This window comes from Pan paniscus, chromosome 3 (assembly GCF_029289425.2).
Source record: "Pan paniscus chromosome 3, NHGRI_mPanPan1-v2.0_pri, whole genome shotgun sequence".
NCBI classification, from domain to species: domain Eukaryota; kingdom Metazoa; phylum Chordata; class Mammalia; order Primates; family Hominidae; genus Pan; species Pan paniscus.
Window position 1 is genome coordinate 16,345,011 of NC_073252.2, and position 22,932 is coordinate 16,367,942.

At 43.6% G+C, this 22,932-nt stretch overlaps 1 protein-coding gene across 34 annotated transcripts in view; it reads right to left on the bottom strand.

The window, feature by feature from the left end:
* The window catches only part of PROM1 (prominin 1), a 143,493-nt gene that overhangs the window by 98,458 nt on the left and 22,103 nt on the right, over positions 1-22,932 (bottom strand). For 7 of the 34 annotated variants that reach the window (XM_055111209.2, XM_055111229.2, XM_055111222.2 and 4 more), the window contains one exon: positions 6,848-7,279. In XM_055111209.2, coding sequence (XP_054967184.2) covers positions 6,848-7,067 — 220 coding nt within the window. In that variant the 5' untranslated portion in view covers positions 7,068-7,279. Of the gene's footprint in view, positions 1-6,847; positions 7,280-7,588; positions 7,815-9,250; positions 9,458-10,479; positions 10,574-11,717; positions 11,984-13,272; positions 13,747-14,391; positions 14,779-14,824; positions 15,110-15,137; positions 15,766-22,932 lie in introns of those variants that run through there. The other 27 variants (XM_055111221.2, XM_055111211.2, XM_034958331.3 and 24 more) reach the window with 18 other exon arrangements.

A 22,932-nucleotide genomic window follows, 5' to 3' on the forward strand; every position in this document is an offset into this window, starting at 1 on the left:
ACTCCCACACACACCAAATCCCACGAGCAAATCAGAATCACCTAAAATATTTTTACAAATAGGCCAACCATCCTAAAATCTAAATTTAAAAACATACCAATGCTGGGCATGGTGGCTCATGCCTGTAATCCTAGCACTTTGGGAGGCCAAGGCATGCGGATCACCTGAGGTTAGGAGTTCAAGACCAGCCTAGCCAACATGGCAAAACTCCATCTCTACTAAAAATACAAAAATTAGCTAAGTATGGTGGCACATGACTGTTATCCCAGCTACGCGGGAGGCTGAGGCAGGAGAATCACTTGAACCCGGGAGGCAGAGGTTGCAGTGAGCCGAGATCGTGCCGCTGCACTCCAGTATGGGCAACAAAGCAAGACTCTGCCTCGAAAAAAACAAAAAACAAAAACGAAAACAAAACAGGGCAGAGAATAATTTTAGAGAATTTATAGGAAACTAACAACAGAGGAGACGTATTTCCTTGTTTGTTCCATTAGAATAGCTCAGATCTGGTCAGAACTTATGCCAAGTTCATCACGGCCACATAAAATTGGAAGTGGCACTACTCATCATCCACATCAGACAATCTTTTACAATGCACACTTTTAACGTGCAAAAATTACTATTTTCCATACTAACCCATGGTCATTTTAAAAGCATCATAGTAAAATAAAAGAAAAATACACACAAGGCAGCTGTGTTTTATAGGAGATAAAACTAGTCCTAGAGATGGGAGTTTCTCAATATGCCACAAGCTAGTGTGTGCCTTGAACATGTAACCTCTTTCTGACTTAGTTTTCCAATCTGTTGAGGAGAATGTAAGAAATAATATCACCACCTACCACCATCATCTACCTTCCAAAGTTATTGGAAGTATTCAGGGAAAAACTTTAGACAAATTAGATTTAATAGCGTTTAACTGAGCAAAGAATGATTCATGAATCAGGCAGCCCTTGGAATCAGAATACATTCAGAACGACTCTGGGTCATATAACATTTATGGACAGATAAAGGAAAGTGATATGCAGAAAACACAACTGAGGTACAGGAACAGCTAGATGGGATACAGCTGGGTGTTTGCTTTATTTGAACAGGATTTGAACTAGTGGCCACCTGCGATTGGCTGAAACTCAGCTAATGCGATTGGGTAAGACTCAGCTACTTGTTATAAGAGTAGGTCGCAAGTCTGTTCACAAATGTGTTTAGGTCACAGTTTACTATGTATGGAGAAACATTTAGGCCAAACTTAAAATATGTAAGGAGGCAGCTTTAGGCTACATTTAATTTTTTAACAATTTCCCCCCTTTAGATCAACCTCTCAAGATTGAGAGGTTGGTAAATTTGGCAATTTTGAGAGGCTGACCAAAACTTTAGGCATTGAAGTCACTCTGTCTCCATCGTTAACGGACTTATTTCATCTCAAATCCCACTGGAAAACAGCAGAACAGTGGGTTTCGTAAGGTGGAAACAAGGACACAGAAATAGAAAAAAAGAACCTGACTGATTATTTCAGGTTACTTGTTTTTTAGTGGAGTTTAGAGCAGAGGGGACTTCGTTATTATGATGCAATCTCCTGTTTTCAAGAGTTTAAAAAAAAATTTGGTCTGTTTTGGGATCTCTCTGCTTCCTTAAAGTTTCAGTTTGATTACATCGCAGTTAGCATGATTGAGTCCATTTTGATTTGGACTGGTCTGTTGGGGCCAGTCTAGAACAAAGACCTCCCATAATTTTGTTTAACAAAAGAATCAAATGAGCAAACACTTAGCAAAGTAAGTCTTACAGCAGATACTGAGAACTGCAGAAAAGAACAAAGAAACCAAGAAAACAAGAGCCTGTCAGATGTAGATATTTTTGCAGAGAAGCAAAGACCAATCAGTAAACTAGCATCACATCCAAACCTTGGCTTCTAGACCCTGTTCCGCTACTGTCAGGCTTGCCAAGGGAACAGGGCCCACTTAACCTCAAAAGTGAAGGGACTGTTTCTTACGAGGCAATGCCATGTAGAATGTTCCTAAAGGAACAGTAGCAAGGACAGTTCAATGATCCCTCCTGGAGACACCTTCTGATTCCTAAGTCTCCTCCCTACATCAATCGTGGCATCAAATTGACTGTAACTGTAATCCACTTTATGTCTAAGAGAAAAAAGGGTCTGAAAGTTAGACAACTTAGCCAAGATCATTCAGCAGTTAACAGGCAAGAGCTAGGATTTAAACCAAGTTCCTGGGACATGGAATGGACACTGCATCCATTTCCCCTATTCCCTTTTGTTTCATTTTGAATTCATTATTACCTCCCTCCAGACCACTACAAAAGCCTCCACCTCCCTGTGCTCTAACCTATCAGCTGTTGATGGGTCCTCTTCCCCAAACTGAATTCCACGTACACCATGGCTGACAGCATCCAGCAAGGTGTACCGCAGAACGCAGGGACTTTCAATAAATGCTTGTCCAACAAATGAAACCTCTGCTGGAAGGCTTCCTCACCTTCCTTCTCTCTCTAAAACTCCCTGGAGATCAAGGTCCTCAAGCTCTGGTTCTCCCTAACTTTGGTCAATTTATTCCATGAATACCTATTTCACCCTCTGTCACGTCCTGAATATCTGTGTCCCCTGACATTTCTGTGTTGAAGCCCTAACCCCTGACATGATGCTGTTTGGAGGTGGGGATTCTGGGAGAGGTAATTAGGTTTAAATTAGGTCATAAGGGTGAGACCTTCATGATGGAATTAGTGCCTGATGGGATTAGAGAAAGAGAAGATCTCTTTTCACCCTCTCTCCAGGAGCCTGCACCCAGGAAAGAGCATGTGAGCACACAGCGAGAAGGTGGCTGTTCACAAGCCAGAAAGTGAGCCTTCCCTAGACAGCAAATCTGCCAGCACCTTTATCTTAGACATCCCAGCCTCCAGCACTCTGAGAAATAAATGCCTGTTGTTTAAGTTACCTAGTCTATGGTATTATTCCAAGAAACTGAATGGAGTAGGACACTCATATTGGAACCACAGTCTCCTACATGCCCTAGACATGCCCTACTCTCTACCTGGAACACCCTGTCCCTAACTTCCTCTGATCACCCTGCCACCAATATCCTTTCAGGTTTGAATGAATGAACAAGAGACTCTTCTCAAAGGTAAGGCACAGCTCTCTTCTTAATGAGCCTAAGCCCCTGTGTAGAGTATTCCTTTTGCAGCTTCAGGCCAAGGCAAGCATTTATGAAATACCCACAGCAGGCTCTAGAATACATTCTGCCATGTCAACACAGGGGTGGTTACCTGTGTTCCTTGTCTAATTTAAACTAATCTCTTCTGCCCAGGAAGTAAGGCTTTGTCTCAAGTCCCAGCTGAATAAGACCTTTCCATTTTATGTTTATTAAGCTGGAACTTGAGAAAAAGCCTTACTTCCTGGGGATACAAGAAGGGTTTCTCTTAGAGTTTCAAATGCAAAATTTGGCAAACCAATTGATTGGACACAGAATATAAAAGTGAAAAACTTTCCAGTCAGATGGTAAGAAAAGAGGAAGCACAGGCTCCAGGGCTGTCCCTATCTCTTCTATTCCTTGACCTGTACTGGAACTTTGCATTCAAAGCACCACTACTCTTGAAATCACCTTTGCAAAAATTATAACTGAGAAAATTATTACAGTGAAAGAGATCTGACCTAACCAACTCCATCTTGCTTCTAACCTCCAACCTATCCTTATTCATTCCTGGCCATAGGCCCAACTAACTTTGGGAGGAACTTAGTTTATAGTTTAACTTTGAAACAAAGACAGTAACAGACCTTTCCCAAGACAAACCGCTTCTTGACGGATGACTACCCTGCTCTTGCAGGACTAAAAAATTAGCCACAAGATTAGAAATTATGGTTTAGGAGTTATACAGCTAGAGGTCACAAAGTTCTAAACCTCCCAGGTGCTCCTAGGGACAACATCACTGTTGTAAAGCCTAAAATCAGTGCTTGAGATACTTTGCAGATACTTTGCAGAGTACTTTGCAGACCCTGTGTTTTGAGGCATCAGCTGATGCCACCCAGATAGATAAACTGGCTCATCTGGTCTTGTGACCCCCACCCAGGAACTGACAGTGCAAGAGGACAGCTTCTATTCCCTATGATTTCATCTTCTACCCGACCAATCAGCACTCCCCACTTTCTAAACCCCTACCCACCAAATTATACTTAAAAACCCCAATCCCTGAATTTTGGGGGAGACTGCTTTGAGTAATAAAACTCCAGCCTCCCATTCAGCTGGCTCTGCTTGAATTAAACTCTTTCTCCACTGCAATTCCTCTAAATTGATATATCGGCTGTATCTGGCCAGCAGGCATGAAGAGCCCACTGGCCAGTTGCACGCTTTCAAATGAAAGGATATATCTATGGGAGAATAGCTTCCATGAAGATATTACTCCACAGACGACCTGTCCTGAAGTCTTGTGTTTGGTTAATGTACTAAGGTATTAAACTAATAAACAATATATAGGAATCAATCATGCACATGCTCTCACTCTTTCTGTTTTGTTTTTTGCATCTTCAATTATGAGGGCGTCTATTTATGACTTGGTACTTGTGAAATGCATTGGCCCCAAATGGAAAAATCATGATTATCTTATATGTGTCCTCTACATTGCAAAGCACCCAGTGGGCACTTTAAGACCACTAGGAAATGTAGTAACTAGGTGAAAGAATACAAACAAATAGCAAGATGGAAGAAAACCAACACCCCAAGATTCATCTGTTAAACTCAATATTATATTATTTAAGCAACCTAATAATTTTTCCTCCCAAAGAGGTAATGCTGGTCTGCCCTGGTCTACTGTTGAAAGTTGAGAATTTCCTTCTCCAAGGTAATAAGTACTGATGAAGGTCAAGAGACAAACTAGGCTAATACCCTCAGATTACATTAGGATTACAATTCTTCAGTTCCCTCCTTCGGTCTAACAATGTTGTTGCAGTTCAAAACCTTGTAATGCATTGGAAGTTGTGTAAGCTAAAAGACATCTTCGAACTTGATCACCAGAATGAAGACCTTAAAATACATTGCTTTTCCTTATTAAAAAAAAAAAGTATGAGGAAACCTTCCAATCAAATCTAAAGGGACCAAAATAGAGCAACATATGGAAAGAGATTATGGGATTAACTAATTACATGATATGCCTTAGAATGAGACACGGGAAGCTTTCCAGTCTTTTTGAGGAAATGATTGTAAATTCATATTCGACAACTGAATTCTATGCCTTTTATATTAAAACAAAACCAAGAAGCAAAGACTAAAAACATTAGTAGGAAACTAGTTTAAAAGGATGAATAAGACCTAGTATCTGATAGCACAACAGGATGACTATAGTCAATAATAATGTAATTGTACATTTTGAAATAACTAAAAGAGTAATTGGATTGTTTGTAACACAAAGAATAAATGTTTGAGGAGATAGATACACCATTTTATATGATGTGATTATTACACATTGCATGTCTGTATCAAAATATCTCGTGTACCCCGTGAATATATACACCTACTAGGTACCGACAAAAATTAAAGAGTTTTTTTAAATAAAAATGTTAGTAGGTTATTTTATTCAGTAACACATATTAAGTCTCCAAATAAGCCAAGAGATGTCTATTCAGAAGAGTGAATTTGCATCCAATGTTAAGAAATAAACTCTAATTTTCTACTTCTGTCTTTGGAATTTCCAAAGTTAGTATTTTAGCAGCAACATAAACAGTAAGTAGCATTCGTTCGGGATTCTCTTCAATGACAATAACCATTCAAAGAGATTTGTTTTGGTGAACTGAAATTTAAATTAGCAAAAATTGACAACTATACTTCAAGCTGTTTTAATTGCCCTAAGACAAATAAGTGTTAAAAAACCAATACAAATGTATTTTAATGAAAATATATAAACTCCCCATAATATAAACAAGTGATGATATTCACTAAATACATCCTGTCTCTCTTCCTCCCTCTCTCTCACACACAGGCACGTACACACACCAGTAGGACTCTTACAAACAGTAGCTGAACAGCTAAGGAAAATGATAAGAAAGATTACAGCGAATTCTATAATCAATGATTGTAATCAAATCTTTGTAACTAAAAGAACAGGCTTAGGATGGACTTACTGTTAAGCCAATCAAAAATTTAGGTGCCAAACCCTAGTAGCAGATATTTCCCACAGGCTATTTTTACTTTCATAATCCCTTTTCTATGAACACATACCCTGAATTCAGAAGAGTATGGAAAACAACAAACATCAAGAAGGCGAAAATGACAAACAGCACTGTGTGTGATGAATAACAGCACTATGGCATGACAGTTCTGGAAAGTGCCAATCCTCTTCCTCACACCTAAGCTCTTAGAAATGAAGAAAACAGCTGATCAAGTAAACATGTTTGTCCTTACCCTAAGCAATGTCAAAATTTGCATATTGTGGTGGGCAGAAGAGAGTTAAATTTTTAAGCGATGAGGTGGCCATCAGTTGCTAAATAGTTATTCGTTTCTCCTTTGATGACACACAATTTGCATTTTTACCCTAACTTTACTCTAACTTTTACCTTTGGTAAGTGCCTTAGAATAATTCATTGCTCTAACCCAAACAAAGCAAAACCAAGCAAAACGAAAGGTAAAGAAGTGGAAAACCAACATAGCAACATCGTTTGCTTCCATTTCTTATAATAACATTCCTTGCAACCTATGTAACCTAGTACAAGTCTTCTTAACTTCTGTCTAAATGCTTTCTGCTTCTGTGCAAAGCAAACGCTAAAATACTGAATATATTATATATTGATTGCATTGACATTAAAAAACAATATTGTGGGTGCATTTGGAGACAAATCCTATCTTTCCCTGCCATCAGCACTTACCTTCTGGGAAATCACGCGGCTGTACCACATAGAGAAAGATATGCACTAGTTCAAAGAGAATGCCAATGGGTCCAGCTTTATGGGAGTCTTGGGTCTCATAATTTGTTGCAGGCAATTCATAATTCCAAGCCTTAGGAGCATCTGTGGATGAAGGCTGCCCTCCTGAAAAGGAGTTCCCGCACAGCCCCAGCAGCAACAGGGAGCCGAGTACGAGGGCCATAGCTAGCAAGATCCTCCAAACATGAGGTAGAACTTGGTGCCTCCTGCCTCAGAGCTTCTGGAAGCCTTGGGGAAGGCAAGCGTGTTCCTGGGCAGAAGAGGAGCAGGAAGCACTGGATCTGCTGAATCTTCAGTTTTCTGTCTGAGGCTGGCTTGAGGCGAGGGATGCGGAAGAATGTTCTCCAAGGGGGTCATTCACTCAAGGCACCATCCCTGGCAGGGAGAGAAACAGCAGCAGAGTCATCAATGCGTGTAAACTGCCTGCACCTGGAGCTGCCCGGAGAGGAGGCTGCAAAGCTTTAGAGCAAGGCCTCCAGCCTAATCCGGATGGGTGGGTGGAAACCAAGCACACAACCTGCTCCAGAGCCACAGGGCAGGCGCTGGCATCAAAGCCATGACTCACAGAAGGTCCCTTCTCAGGAGGGCCAGACTCAGAACACAGACCCTTTATGGGTTCGGGAAATACTAGATATTGTAGAGAAAGCTTGAGATCTTGGAAACTAACATTTATTGAGCACTTACTATCTTCCAGGCACTGTTCTCCATGCTTCATAGATAGAAACAAGGTCCTCCTTGTTTAAGGCATTATTCCATTTTGCAGATGAGGAAACTGACACAGAGAGGATTCTGGTGACTTGCCCAAGGTCACAGGTGATTAACCATGTGGCCAAGAGTCAAACCCACTAGTTTGCCTTCAAAGTCGAAGATCTAACTATGACATCAAGACACTGTCCCTTCAGTGCCCTCCCTAATGTGGGGAAAAGAAAGAGAGATCAGATTGTTACTGTGTCTGTGTAGAAAGAAGTAGACATAGGAGACTCCATTTTGTTCTGTACTAAGAGAAATTCTTCACCTTGAGATGCTGTTAATCTATAACCTTACCCCCAACCCCGTGCTCTCTGAAACATGTGCTGTGTCCACTCACGGTTAAATGGATTAAGGGCTGTGCAAGATGTGCTTTGTTAAACAGATGCTTGAAGGCAGCATGCTCGTTAAGATACATCACCACTCCCTAATCTGAACTACCCAGGGACATAAACACTGCGGAAGGCCGCAGGGACCTCTGCCTAGGAAAGCCAGGTATTGTCCAAGGTTTCTCCCCATGTGATAGTCTGAAATACGGCCTCGAGGGAAGGGAAAGACCTGCCCATCCCCCAGCCCGACACCCGTAAAGGGTCTGTGCTGAGGAGGATTAGTATAAGAGGAAGGCATGCCTCTCGCAGTTGAGACAAGAGGAAGGCATCTGTCTCCTGCCCATCCCTGGGCAATGGAATGTCTCGGTATAAAACCCGATTGTATGTTCCATCTACTGAGATAGGGGAAAACCGCCTTAGGGCCGGAGGTGGGACACGCGGGCAGCAATACTGCTCTGTAAGGCATTGAGATGTTTATGCGTATGCATATCTAAAGCACAGCACTTAATTCTTTACCTTGTCTATGATGCAGAGACCTTTGTTCACGTGTTTATCTGCTGACCTTCTCTCCACTATTAACCTGTGACCCTGCCACATCCCCCTCTCTGAGAAACACCCAAGAATGATCAATAAATACTAAGGGAACTCAGAGGCCGGGGTGGATCCTCCGTATGCTGAACGCTGGTCCCCTGGGCCCCCTTATTTCTTTCTCTATACTTTGTCTCTGTGTCTTTTTCTTTTCCAAGTCTCTCGTTCCACCTAACGAGAAACACCCACAGGTGTGGAGGGGCAACTCACCCCTTCAATTAACCATGCGGCCAAGAGTCAAACACACTAGTTTGCCTTCAAAGTCCAAGATCTAACTATGACATCAAGACACTGTCCCTTCAGTGCCCTCCCTCTCAGGCTCTAGTACGAGCCACTGGGGCACCAGCAATCCAGTAATATGCTTATATGCTTATTTCTTCTCCAAGTGTGTGTTGTTCTCTTTGCCGCTGGAGATATATCTTACTCTGCCTTATATTCTACTTATTTACTCACTAATCTCATTTCAAACATCCCCCTCTCCACCTCACCCCGAATCCAAAGTAGAAGGGCATGGCCTCAAGTCTAGGGACCACACCGTTTGAGGCTGGACACATGTGCGACACTGGAACCTGTCTTTCTAATAAGCTTACCAAGTAATCCTGATGGAAATCTTCACCCTAAGTCACCACTTCGACAACTAAGGGTCTCAGAGACGAAAGCCAGGGCAGAGGGAGACTCTTACCTACCCCTTGGGAGACGGAGAAAGACACAAGAATCCTAAAAGCAGCTGTGGCTCCAGCATCTGGGAAGGGAATGGGACAGAAAGTGCCTCCAAGATGGACTCTGTCCTATCCTTCTTTCAATCCCCAGACCTTAACACTGGGCATGGCACGTAGTCGGTGTTTAGTAAATACCTGCCGAGCAGCTTGTTTCACTCATGGCACCATCCCTGGCAGGGAAAGAAATAGCAGCAGAGTCACCAATGCATATAACCTGCCTGCAGCAAGAAGTGCCCCGGACAGGAGGCTGCAAAGCTTTAGAGCAGGGCCTTCAGCCTAATCCAGGTAGGTGGGTGGAAACCAAACACAGCCTGCTCCAGAGCTACAGGGCAAGTGCTGGCGTAGAAGCCAAAATATGTTATTTCCTTGTGCGGTTTCATGAGACTAGGCAAGTCAGCACAGAACCTGGAAGGATCCCAAGTGTACCACTCTTCCTCTCTGTATTAAGTGTCCTGGAGCAAGAGCAAGCTGTGTCACTTTGTGAACTAGATACATACTTACTAACTTTCAAGATAAGTACAGGGTGCTCCTGAAACACATACTGTAAGAAAGGGAAGGGGGATGATGAAGAAGGTGACATACTTTGCAAGAGGCCAGAGGACCCACTACCAATATTCCAAGTCAAAGAAAGCTTTGGACAAGAGATGGGATTTCTTGAGCTATTTGAACAAAGATGTTAATTCATATCTAATCCCTCCATTGCCTCATCTTCTAAGTCCTGTCCCACTCCAATTACTCCTGCACAAAGCTACCAATACAAGGGCCCCAAATTCTTCCTTTGTCAAATCATGGGCTGCTCAGATCCCAAGTGGCTGCCAGTACTAACCTCAGGCCCACGCTTCAGGTTACGCCCTCCGTCACATCCACAATAGACACCTTGACCCTGGTGTTTCCAAAGGGCTCCCTTCGAACATCTACTGCAAGCACAACACACCACATGTACACTTTATCTTGGTTGTTTTTTTTTTTTTTGCTAAAGGACAGGCAGAGAGCTAAGCCTCCAGCACAGCAGCTGGAGGGATTAAAGGCTCAGATGCTGAGAAGGCCCACTTTCTGGTAATTCCACCAAGACTCAGCCCAGGACAGAGAGAAACTGCCCAGGGAAGAACTATGAACAAACAGGCTCTCTAACTCCCTCAGTGACAAAGCAGGGGAAGGGAAATTCCCAGTGAAGTGAAACATAACTACTCACTGCAGCAAAGATGGGAGACAATGACTTGAGATAGACAGCAACTGCAGTTGCACTTCCAGATTTCTTTACATCTTGCTCCAAAATGTAGGTCCCTCTGAAGTTTTAAAGTACATTTTAAGAAAGTATTAATATCTCACTAATTATGAAATACTAGAAACTGATTAAAGTCAAGTCAAAGAGGAAGAGGTTTTTATCTCGGGTTTAATAGGTTGTGCCAAAAACAGAAGCTCTGAGTATTTACCAGCTAAACCCCACTAGGTCTGAGAGCCACTGAGAGTAGCATCTGTCTCGGGATAAAATGGGGTGTTTAGTTGAAATGCAGACTATTAATGGACCTAATTTCTGGGATGAAACCCATTAATCTGCATTTTTAACAAGCTTTCCTGGGGACTGATCCTTCAAACAAAGTTTGAGAACAGTTCTGTTCCTGGAGTACTCTGATCCTGGAGTACCCGCCTAGTCAATTCATGTCACTTTCCAAGGACACTTCAGGCTTCCCAAACACATTGGAAAATAACAGATGTAAGGTGAAAGCTCCCCAAATGCCCTTTTCATATTGCTTTGAATTGATCTACCCCAGCTGCTGTGCAGGTCCCTGGCTTATTTCTGTATCCCCAGAGCCTGGAACACAGTTGGTACTCAATGAAGAATTGCTACCAGCCTGGGCAACATAGAGAGGCCCTGTCTCTACAAAAAAAAAAAAAAAAAATTTAAATTAGCAAACGTAGTGGTGCACAACTGTAGTCCCGGCTACTCGGAAGTCTGAAGCAGGAGGATTACTTGAGTCCGGGAAGCTGAGCCTGTAGTGAGCCATAATCACACCACTGCACTCCAGCCTGGGCGACCTTACATGACTTTGAGCCTGGAGTCCAGAGAACTGCATTTCAATACTGGTTTAAAAGCAAATATGGCCCGGGCGTGGTGGCTCAAGCCTGTAATCCCAGCATTTTGGGAGGCCAAGGCGGGCGGATCATGAGGTCAGGAGATCAAGACCATCCTGGCTAACATGGTGAAACCCTGTCTCTACTAAAAATACAAAAAAAAATTAGCCAGGTGTGGTGGTGCACGCCTGTAGTCCCAGCTACTCGGGAGGCTGAGGCAGGAGAATCACTTGAACCCGGGAGGCGGAGGTTGCAGTGACCTGAGATCACGCCACTGCACTCCAGCCTGGGTGACAGAGACTCCATCTCAAAAAAAAAAAAATTAAAAATGAAAAAGCAAATATGGTGATCAATCACCTTCATTTCTTCTTTTCTTCTTTTGATGGAACTTCTCAGAATCTTTCTTTTTAAAGAAGAGCTTTGTAGTGGATTTTTGTCATCTGGAGTGCTTTTGGCGGGGGCATGGGGGATACCCAACTTCTGAGACCACGTTTGTGAGCTGGGTGGGAGGCAGCCCTGTCTTGCATTGTGAGGTCAGCTGAGGCGCCCAAACTGTGTCCTGGTGGAGCTGAGCCATGCTGGGCCAATCAGAAGCTTTCTTCTGGGCCTGGGCCTGCGCACTCTGAAGCAGGACAGTATCTAATTCATTCCAGCAATGATGGCAGCAATGCCAGCAGCCACATCCAGGGTCCTGTTCTGGCAGCCGCAGCCACCCACCCATCAGGGGTCCTGTGGCATGTCCTGGATTCCTAAGCCTGGCTAGCCAGCCTTGCTGCCACTTACCTAAGCCACCCAGGGACCATCCTTTCAAGAAGTCGTTTTATATATATATATATACATATATATATGTATATGTACATATATTTTTTATTATACTTTAAGTTCTAGGGTACATGTGCACAATGTGCATGTTTGTTACATATGTATACATGTGCCATGTTGGTGTGCTGCACCTATTAACTCGTCATTTACATTAGGTATATCTCCTAATGCTATCCCTCCCCACTCCCGCCACCCCACAACAGGCCCCGGTGTGTGATGTTCCCCTTCCTGTGTCCAAGTGTTTTCATTGTTCAATTCCCAACAAATGGTGCTGGGAAACCTGTCTAGCCATATGTAGAAAGCTGAAACTGGATCCCTTCCTTACACCTTATACAAAAATTAATTCAAGATGGATTAAAAACTTAAATGTTAGCCCTAAAACCATAAAAACCCTAGAAGAAAACCTAGGCAATACCATTCAGGACATAGGCATGGGCAAGGACTTCATGTCTAAAATACCAAAAGCAATGGCAACAAAAGCCAAAATTGACAAATGGGATCTAATTAAACTAAAGAGCTTCTGCAGAGCAAAAGAAACTACCATCAGAGTGAACAGGCAACTTACAGAATCCAAGAAGTCCTTTATCTGATAAAAATTACCCCCGACTCAGCTTCCACTGTTTTAACAAAGTATCCTGACCCTTAACAAACCTCAGAAATAGCTCTTTGCTCCCTGAAAAACCTATTTCCTTTATATTTTAAACAGTACCAACTTGGTTTAAAGTTTTCAGCTTGTCCTCTGATGCATTTGTTTACCTCATTGTACTAAAACACAAAGAAACTGTCTCGTATAAAAATCAGAAGGAAGTTTAGAAATCAGAAAGAAGTTTAGAAAAGTTTAGAAATCAGAAGTTTAGAAATCAGAAGGAAGTTTAGAAAAAAATTATGGAACACATGAAAAAAAAAACAAGAATAAACTAAAGGGCACTGCTGAATAGACAGACAACAGCAACAGTAAGGGGGCTCTGGTCCCCCTTACTAACTCTGCCAAGATGACAGTTGTTTGAATTCTCCAACCCTTCTTCTGCTCCTCTGTCAAAGGAGGATTTCGCATAGGGTTCGCAGGCTAGCGATCTAATAGGTAAAGCACCTGGCACGCAGCTGGAAGGCTATCTGGGGTCTGTCTGCTTCTGCTAGCATCAATACTCTGAGCTCAACTCCACCGGGGCTCCTAGGATAACCGGGACAGAGAGGACGGTGAGAAAAGAAAAATGAGTAACATCACACAAGTTGAATCATATGAGGTTGACGATATTCACATCTTCCATCCAAAAAACCGACAATTTCTTATGATTCAACCCAACGTATCGCAGCGGTTGTTCGTGTCGCGTGAGTCTCGGGGGGCACTCAAGAACTACGATCGTGCACTTGCTTTCTTAACAAAGAACAGCTGCCGCCCTCAGGAACTCCAGCAAACCTTTCTCCTGAAAGGTCAGTCGCCTTAGCGGGCTCCAGGAGCAACCTGTTGCAGAATGAAGCCTGGGGCGCCGGCTTCCCCGCCCTTTACCTCCAAACCACCTCCAGGCCAAGCCCCCTCCTGGCCTACTGGGCGGAAGCCTCTCGCGAGCTGCGGGACACAAAAGAATGAGCGGCAGGGCGGGCGCGGGAAGCCAAGAGACTCCAGGAATTCGCAGCCGCGCAGGGGAGGGGGTTGCCGGAGTAACTTGGCTGCTCTGAGCGCGTCGGCGCCAGTTCCCCGCCGCGGCCCCTGTTGGGCACCGATCGGGGGCGATCTTGCCAGAGAGAAGGGGTTCTGGAGCTAGTTCCTCCCTCCGATCCGACTCCCTGCCCCTCCAGACACGGGCTTTCGGGGAAACTGATCCCGAGCCTCTGACTTTCTACAGCCGTGAAGCTCCTGGTCTGTTCACGCTCCTCTTTGTTGTCCGGTCGGCGCGTTCTGGCAGGGTGCGCCTTGAGCACCCCAGTTCTCCATCTAGCGATAGCCGCGGGTCCCCGCGCATGCAAGCAGAAGGGCCGTGGAGCGAGAGGCTGGGAGGGTGCTTCAAGCCAGGGGTGCATGCTTTCTCCCACGGACGCGGAGAGATGGCCTCGCTTTGTACCCCCATATCCCTACTCCGGCTGGGGTCGGCTGCACAGTGTTGGCCCATTTCCGCACTCAGCCAGGGAAGCTCAGCGCCTCACGTCCCCGGGGCCATCCCTAGAGTTTCCTTTACCGCAGACTCGTTCCCAAGACCCTGGCGAGTCTCACCTCGGTCACCGTTCTCCCCTAGAGCGAGTCCGAAGTCTCTGGGGCCCCGGTCCAGTTCGCACATTCACCTCAGACTCCCGCTCCGGAACCACGGCCGCCGGCTACCCCCACCCCCGCCCTCGTCCCCAGTGGATGGAAAGAAGACCCAAGCGGGGCGTCGCGGGCCACCACTCAGACTAAAAAGTTTGGGTTGGCCGGGCACCGGGACCACCACGCTCTCCCCGCAGTTCCTCCGGCCCCCAGCCGCTGTCCGGGCCCGCACCACCTGCTGAGGGGCCAGGGAGGCGGCGCAGATGGCTAGGGTAAGGGGGGCGCAGAGCGAACCCGTCCACTCCTCACTGTACACCCCCAGTACAGTGGAAGGAGTGCGCTCAGCCCCGCGCCTGGTCAGCAGATGCCTCTCTCGCTCCGGGATGAGGACCCAGCTACTCACCGTGCACCCGGCTCCCGCTCCTGCTCCCGCCCTAGTCACCGCTGCCGCCGCCCTTCCCTTAGCTCGCCAGGCCCTGGCTCGTGAATTATTTATGACCCGGCTTCTGGGACCACCGCGACGGCTTTCGGAGAGCCCGCCCCCCACTGCCGGCCGCGGAGGGGCTCAGGCGGCGCTGCGGCCGGACCCTCGGACGTGGCGGGAGACAGGAGAAAGGCCCGGGTGCCCGGGGGGACCTGTTGCGGCTTCCTCTGTCCCGGACGGGGACCTAGGTATGGAGCCGCCGTAATGGAAAGGATTCCTTAAACATACTCACCGCGGCGGGAGAGCTGAGAGCATGGCCAGGTGCCGCGTGGGGATCTGCCTCAGTCACTTAAAGATCGCGAAACCCGAGCCCTGGACGCACTCTGATTGGACCGGCTGAGCTGCTTCGCCACGTAGCCCTGGGGCGCCCACCGGCACCTGGACAGCATCCATTTCCTGTAGAGGTGCCTGCTCAACGCCCTGCACTCCCTTCTTGCAACGCTTGCGCCTCTTTTACCCCAGCAGAGTCCCTTACTTAGAATGCAGCTACCCTCCTAAAAACTCTCCTGTCTCATCCCGGCCGCATTAGACCCTTCTGTTGCCTAATCCCAATGCAATTTAAAAAAAAAAAAACAAAAAACAAAAAAACAAAATCATTTGGATCCTTAGTGTGCAGCAGTACCAATGCTAGTGGCTGAAGCAGTTGAAAAACAGCATAAAGCCATATTCGCTCCCATGTGTACACACAGGCATCTGCTATAACGTGAAGCCACTGCAACTTCTTTTCTCACTGCCTATTGGTCTTCCCGCTCTGTGAGTTACAACTCACCCTCGGAGTCTTCACCTTGCTACTTAGCTGAGTGGTGGAAACCTGTCAGAAGTAATCACTCGGTGTCTAAGTGTCCTCACCAATTTGCACTTCACTCTTATTCACCACTTCTTATCTTGAATTGAGAATACTGTACTCTCCGGCAGGCAAAAAAAAGACTTAGGGAAGAAATGCACCTTCAGGATGGTGTCTAGCATACAGCAGGTGTTTAATACATGTTTGTGATATGGATAGACAGATGAAAGGATGGATGCACAAGCTACAAATGAATGATAGACAGGAACATTAAGTCAGTACCTTTTTCTTTTTACCCCAGAATCTAACATAAAACAGGTACTGGAAAATAAGCATTTTTTGTTTTTAATAGTTAGATTGATCTTGAGTGTGTATATTTCTAGACAAGAAATGTTAGTTCAGAAAACTTCCAAAAAGTACAGTAGGACATGGCAAGGTTAGATGGTTTGGCTCTGTGTCCCCATCCAAATCTCATATTGAATTATAATTCACTGGGAGAGGGACCTAGTGGGAGGTGATTGGATTATGAGGGCGGATTTCTCCCTTGCTGTTCTCATGATAGTGAGTGAGTTCTCAGGATATCTGATGATTTAAAAGTGTGTGGCACTTCCCCTTTGCTCGCTCTGTCTCTCCTTCTGCCATGTGAAGATGTGCTTGCTTTCCCTTCTTCCACCATAATTGTAAGTTTCCTGAAGCCTCTCTGGCCATGCCTACGGTACAGCCTCTGAAACCCAGTCTCAGGTAGTTCTTTATAGCAATGTGAGATCAAACTAATATGGGTGGAAAACAAATCTCTTCTAATCAGGGCAGATTTCCCCTCTGCAGCCCCTGCAGGTCAGAAGTTTCTGGTTGAACATCTGCTGGGGTCCCATAAAGCTGCTCCTAGATAGCACTTTTAGGCTGGAGCTAGCAAAAGAGGTGAGTTCTCAAAGGAGTGGGTCCTGATCTCCGTCAAAGTTTGGTCCCGCCTCTTTTAATCGCTGTGACTTTGGCTGCTTAATATTTCTCTGAGCCTCAGTTTCCTGGTCTGCAAAATGAAGACAATTATAACTCACAGGGCTCATTTTCATTCCTAATAATATCAACAACAATAGTATCAGTAGAAAGGGATGAAGCAAGATGGTCAAATAGAAGGTTTGACCACCCACCCCCCACCCCGGCTAGGAACACAATTTAACTGCTATCTACACACACAAAAAGCACCTTTATAAGAACCAAAAATCAGGTGAGTAACCACAATACCCGGTTTTAATTTCATATTACTGAAAGAGGCACTGAAGAAGCCAGGAAAGACAGTTTTGATTTGCCAATGCCGCCAGTCCTCCATCCCCCAGCAGCAGCAGCCTTGTGGCTTGGGAAAGGGAGAGTGCAGTGATTGTGAGACTTTGAATTGAACTCAGTACTGCTTTGTCATAGCAGAAAGCAAAACTAGGCTGAACTCAGCCAATTTCCCTCAGAGGAAATAACCCATACCAGTGGTGAAAACTTGAGTTTCAGTAAAGTGCTCTGGGGCCCCAAATAACCTTAAAGGCAGCCTAGGCCACAAGGACAGCAACTCCTAAGCAAGCCCAAATGCTGAGCTCAGAGCCAGTAGACTTGGAGGGCATGCGACTTACTGAGACACCAGACAGAGGAGCTAAGGGAGTGCTTGTGACACCCCTACCCCAACCCCAGGTAGTGCTGTTAGTGGCTCTTCATCACTGCATATCCTTTTCTAGCACTCATGCCTGTTTTACCCCAGCAGAGCTCTCTACTTGGAATGCAGCTACGCTCCTAAAAATGCTCCTCTCTCAAAAACTCTCAGCCACATTAGACCCTTCTGTTGCCTAATCCCAATGCAGTTAAAAAAACAAAACAAAAATAATCATTTGGATCCTTAGTGTCTGCATCAGTCCCAATGCTAGTGGCTGGAGTGATTAAAAACAGCACGAAGAGACCCATTCCTTCTGCTTGAAGAGAAGAGGGGGAAGAGTAAAGAGGACTTTGTTATCTTGAATATCAGTTTAGCCACAGTAGGACAGGGCATCAGTCTGAGTCATCAGACCCCCATCCCAGGTCCTAACTTGTGGATAACATTTCTAGACACATCCTGGGCCAGAAGGGAAACTGCTGCCTTGAAGGGAAAGAAACAGTCTGGGCAGGACCCATCACCTGTTGGCTAAAGAGCCCTTGGGTTCTCAATAGCCAGAAGCAATACCCAGGTAGTACACTGTGGTTCTTGGGTGTGACTCTGAGATCTGCTGGTTTCAGGTGAGACCCAGTATATTCCCAACTGTGGTGGCTAATGTGAGAGACTCCTTCTGCTTGACAAAAGCAGAAGGAAAAGTAAAGAGGATGTTTTCCTTCCCCTTAGGTACCAGCTCAGCCACAGGGAGGTAGAGTACTAAGCAGGCTCTTGGGGTGGTCTTCAATGCCCAGACACCAGTGAATATCCAAAAGCTTCCAGACCACCCAGGAAAACATGACCTCACCAAACAAACTAAGTAAGTCCCCAGGGAACAACCCTGGAGAAATAGAGATATGTGATCTTTCAGACAGAGAATTCAAAATCAATATCTTGAAGAAACTCAGAGAAAATTAAGATAACACAGAGAAAGAATTCAGAATTCTATCAGATAAATTTAATAAAGATATTGAAATAATTTTAAAGAATCAAGCAGAAATTCTCAAGTTTAAAAACGCAACTGACATACTGAAGAATGCATCAGTCTTTCAATAGCAGAATTGATTAAGGAGAAGAAATAGTGCACTTTTAAAGACAGGCTATTCGAAAATACAGTCAGAGAAGACAAAGAAAAAAGAATAAAAAATAATGAAGCATGCCTACAAGATCTAGAAAATTACCTAAAAAAGCAAATCTAAGAGTTACTGGCCTTAAAGACAAGGTCGAGAAAGAGATGGGGTAGAAAGATTATTCAAAGGGATAATATCAGAGAACCACTCAAACCTATAGAAAAGTATCAATATGCAAATACAAGAATTGTATAGAACACCTAGCAGATAAACACAAAGATGACTACTCCAAGGCATGCAATAATCAAATTCCCAGAGGTCTAGGATAAAGGATCCTAAAAGCAGCAAAAGAAAAGAAAGAATTAACAAACAATGGAGCTACAATACATCTGGCAGCAGACTATTCAGTGGAAACCTGACAGCCCAGGAGAGAGTGGCGTGACATATTTAAGCTGCTGGAGGGAAAAAACTTTTACCCTAGAATAATATATACAGCAAAAATATTCTTCAAACATGAAGGAGAAATAAAGACTTTCTCAGACAAACAAAAGCGGAGGGATTTCATCAACACCAGACCTGTCCTACAAGAAATGCTACAAGGAGTTATTCAATCTGAAAGAAAAGGATGTTAATAAGCAATAAGAAATCATCTGAAGATATAAAACTCCCTGGTAATCGTTAAGTACACAGAAAAACACAGAATGTTATAACACTGTAACTGTGGTGTGTAAACTACTCTTATCTTAAGTAGAAAGACTAAATGATGAACCAATCAAAAATAATAACTACGACAACTTGTCAAGACATAGACAGCACAATAAAATATAAGGAGAAACAACAAAGAGTTTAGAAGCAAGGGGAGGAAGTTAAGGTGTAGAGCTCTTATTAGTTTTCTTTGTTTATGTAATCAGTGTTAAGTAATTACTAACATAAAATAGTGGGTTATAAGAAGATAGTATTTGCAAGGCTCACAAGAACTTCAAGTCAAAGAAACACAATGAATACACAAAAATAAAAAGCAAGCTATTAAATCATACCACCAGAGAAAATTACCTTTGCTAAAAGGAAGACAGGAAGAAATGAAAGAAGGAAGAGAAGACCCCAAAACAATCAAAAAGCAAATAAAGAGCAGGAGTAAGTCCTTATTTATCAATAATAATATTGAATTAAATGGACTAAACTCTGCAATCAAAAGACATAGAGTGGGCGAATGGATTAAAAAATAAGACCCATTGGTCTATTGCCTACAATAAACATATGTGACCTATAGTGACACAAATAGACTGAAAATAAGGAACATAAAAAGATATTCCAAGCCAATGGAAACCAAAAAAAGGGCAGGAGTAGCTATATTTATATCAGACAAAACAGACTTCAAAACAAAAACTATAAGAAGAGACAAAGGTCATCATATAATGAGAAAAGGCTCAATTCAGTAAGAGGATCTAACAATTGTAAATGTATATGCACCAAACCCTTGAGCACCTAGACATATAAGGCAAATATTATTAGAGCTAAAGAGACTGACAGACCTCAATACAATAACAGCTGGAGACTTCAACATCCCACTTTCAGCTTTGGACAGATCTTCTAGACAGAAAATCAACAAAGAAACATCAGACTTAATCTGCACTGTAGAATGAGCCTCATAGATATTTACAGAACATTTCATCCGATGCCTGCAGAATAGACATTCTTTTCTGCAACACATGGATCATTCTCAAGGATAAACCATATGTTAGGTCAAATCAAGTCTTAAGACATTTTTTAAAAACCTGAAATAGCATCAAGCATCTTCCCTGACTATAGTGGAATAAAACTAGAAATCAATAACAAGAATGATTTTGGGGACAGATACCCCATTTACCCTTATGCCTTATTACACATTGCATGCCTGTACCAAAATATCTCACATAACCCATAAATATAAGCACCTACTCTGTATTCACAAAAATTTTAAATTAAAAAAAAAAACAGAAGTAGTGACAGTAACACCCACACTTAACGAGCATTTACTATGAATGAGGCGCTGGGCCCAGTGCTTTAAATGAATTATTTTATGTAACCTTGGCAACAACAGCAGTTTGAGATCATATTATCTCTATCATAAAGATAAGGCTAAAATAGGTTCAGTAACCTGAGGTCACCAAGGTAGTAAGTCAAGCACTAAATTTGAACTCAGATCTGGCCCATGATCACCAATGCACCAGAAGATAACATAAAACCTTTTCAGGCCACTGCCACATTGAATTGAAATGGGTGGCTATCTGCCTTACGGTAGGGCACCGAACGCTTCAACTGTTTTCACCCATTTCCATACCATATCCCAACATCTCCACCTGGACCATTGTGGTTGTTCAATAAGTGAGTGAATTAATAATAAACATAGAACACAATATTATGACCTAGTCTGGGCAGCCTTTTGCAGGCAGTGACAAGACCTAATGATTTGTTCCATTCAATTCCACTTGGAACTCTCATTCTACAATCCAGCAATTTAGCTCAACTGAATGCCTATGTCATTTGTTACATGCAAGGCTAGACGGTGAGATGTTTATTCCGATACACACACTCAGAGTCATTAGATGCAAAAGCTTAGGTGTCCCTTTCTGAAATTACTGCTCATTTTTCCTGCCCAGATGAAATCTAATCATAAAATAGCATAATGTTCTAGAAAGAGAACTGGACTGAGAGCCAGGAGATTCATTCAGGCTCCATCAGCTGCCAACATGGGCCCTGGTAAGTCAGTAACCTTCCTGAGCCTTACACTCCTCATCAGCACAATAGCCGTGCTCAGTGACCACATGGGCTAGTGGCTGAGGAAAGGTTTTAGTTATTTTTCTCTGAGTCACTAAGACTAAAACAAAATAGGTTTGTGCTCAAATTATTCCAATTAACCTAATAATTTCTACCATGAATAACCATGCTTTAAAAAAAATCAAGTGTTTGTATAACCAACAAACACAGCAGCATATGACCCTGAAAGAAAGAGAGCTGTGTCATCTCATCACATGCTGCTCTGTTCTCTTAAGACTGAAATTTGTGTACCAGATAGTCAAGGAGAGAGGGAGAAGAAAGGAGAAGAGGAAGGAGAAAGAGAGAGAGGGGGATTGAATAGCTTCATGCAAGCCACAGTTGTCCTGTAAATATTTAACTTCATGAGTTCCTGTTCCTCTGGTCTTTTTGGGTTTTTTTTCCTTCCTTGCTCTGCACTTGGATACCAAAATAGCATTGCTGGTGTTTAATAACCAAAAGCCAGGAAAACATTCTTCTTGTACTTCAAGCACCTTCAGGTATGATTCGTAACTTGTCATCAAGCCCATTCCACACTAACTCAAAGGCAGAGGAAGAAAACTTCAATCCAGCTTGAACAAAGGGGAGGAAAGGGCAAGATGGAGCCTCAGAGCTTGGATTCGGAATGTGAAAGCTGGAGAGCAGTTGGAAAACTCAGTCACACGTTGATGGGGGCTGTGAAGAGTAGTTTTATCTTCCACGAGTCAAAATCTGGTTTTCAGTGATCATTTCAAATAAAGTTCTCATCTCTAGAGCCAGCTTTCATCTGTGCGTTTCCCTCTGACATCATTTTTAATATGCGCCAACTCCAATGGGGCTTTGTAACTTACCTTTAGTAACCATGTGGAAAAAAGGAGAGCAGCACAAAAAGCATCCGGGTACTTTCTCTCACTTGCTCCAGGAAGGGGAGATTCCATCCACCGAAGTGCTATGGAGGGATTGCTGAAGGGGGCAGCCAGGAGAATTCCATAATTTCTGATTCTATAGTTGTCAATTTTTATCATAATCCATAAAAGGTTCACCCAACAACTTACAATTTATAGAACGGCAAAACGTATGTCAATGATAAGCAATGTTTTACCTTTCTGGGAATAATTACTATGACTAGATTTCCCTAAAGACTTATTAATTTGCCCTTATTCCCATCATGATCTGAAAGTACATATTAAGCATCTGTTAGTCAGTCATTCCATCAGTAATATTCACTCTGCACCTATTATAGGTCGGAGTTAGGGACTCTAGTTACTGAAATGACCTCTGGCCCAGAACATACATATGAAAATAAACTTTTTATCAAATGCTGTCTTTTTTTCATACTGACCCCTTGCATATTTACCCCATGTGAAACATTTTTCTTAAAAGCAGTCTCTGCAAAATTCTCTTCTGCTTCATATTTTATCTGCTACCTGAGCTACAATCAGATAATTATTTTAAACCCAGAAAACCTCATGCTAATTCAAGCACTCTTCTTTTTGCCAGAGCAATCAAAGTGTTAAATTATAGTGCCAGCCAGCCACTTATATAGAGAAGTGAAAAAGAATAGCAATTTTTATATAGTGGGAAAACCATGGGATGTGAAGGTCAAACAGACCTGGGAATGGGTCCTAGCTCTGCTATTCCATTCATTCTCTCATTCATTCACTTACTCACGCATTCAACAGATGTTGATTGTGTCATTTCTGCAGGACAGACTGAGCAAAGAGATATGGCAGAGAAG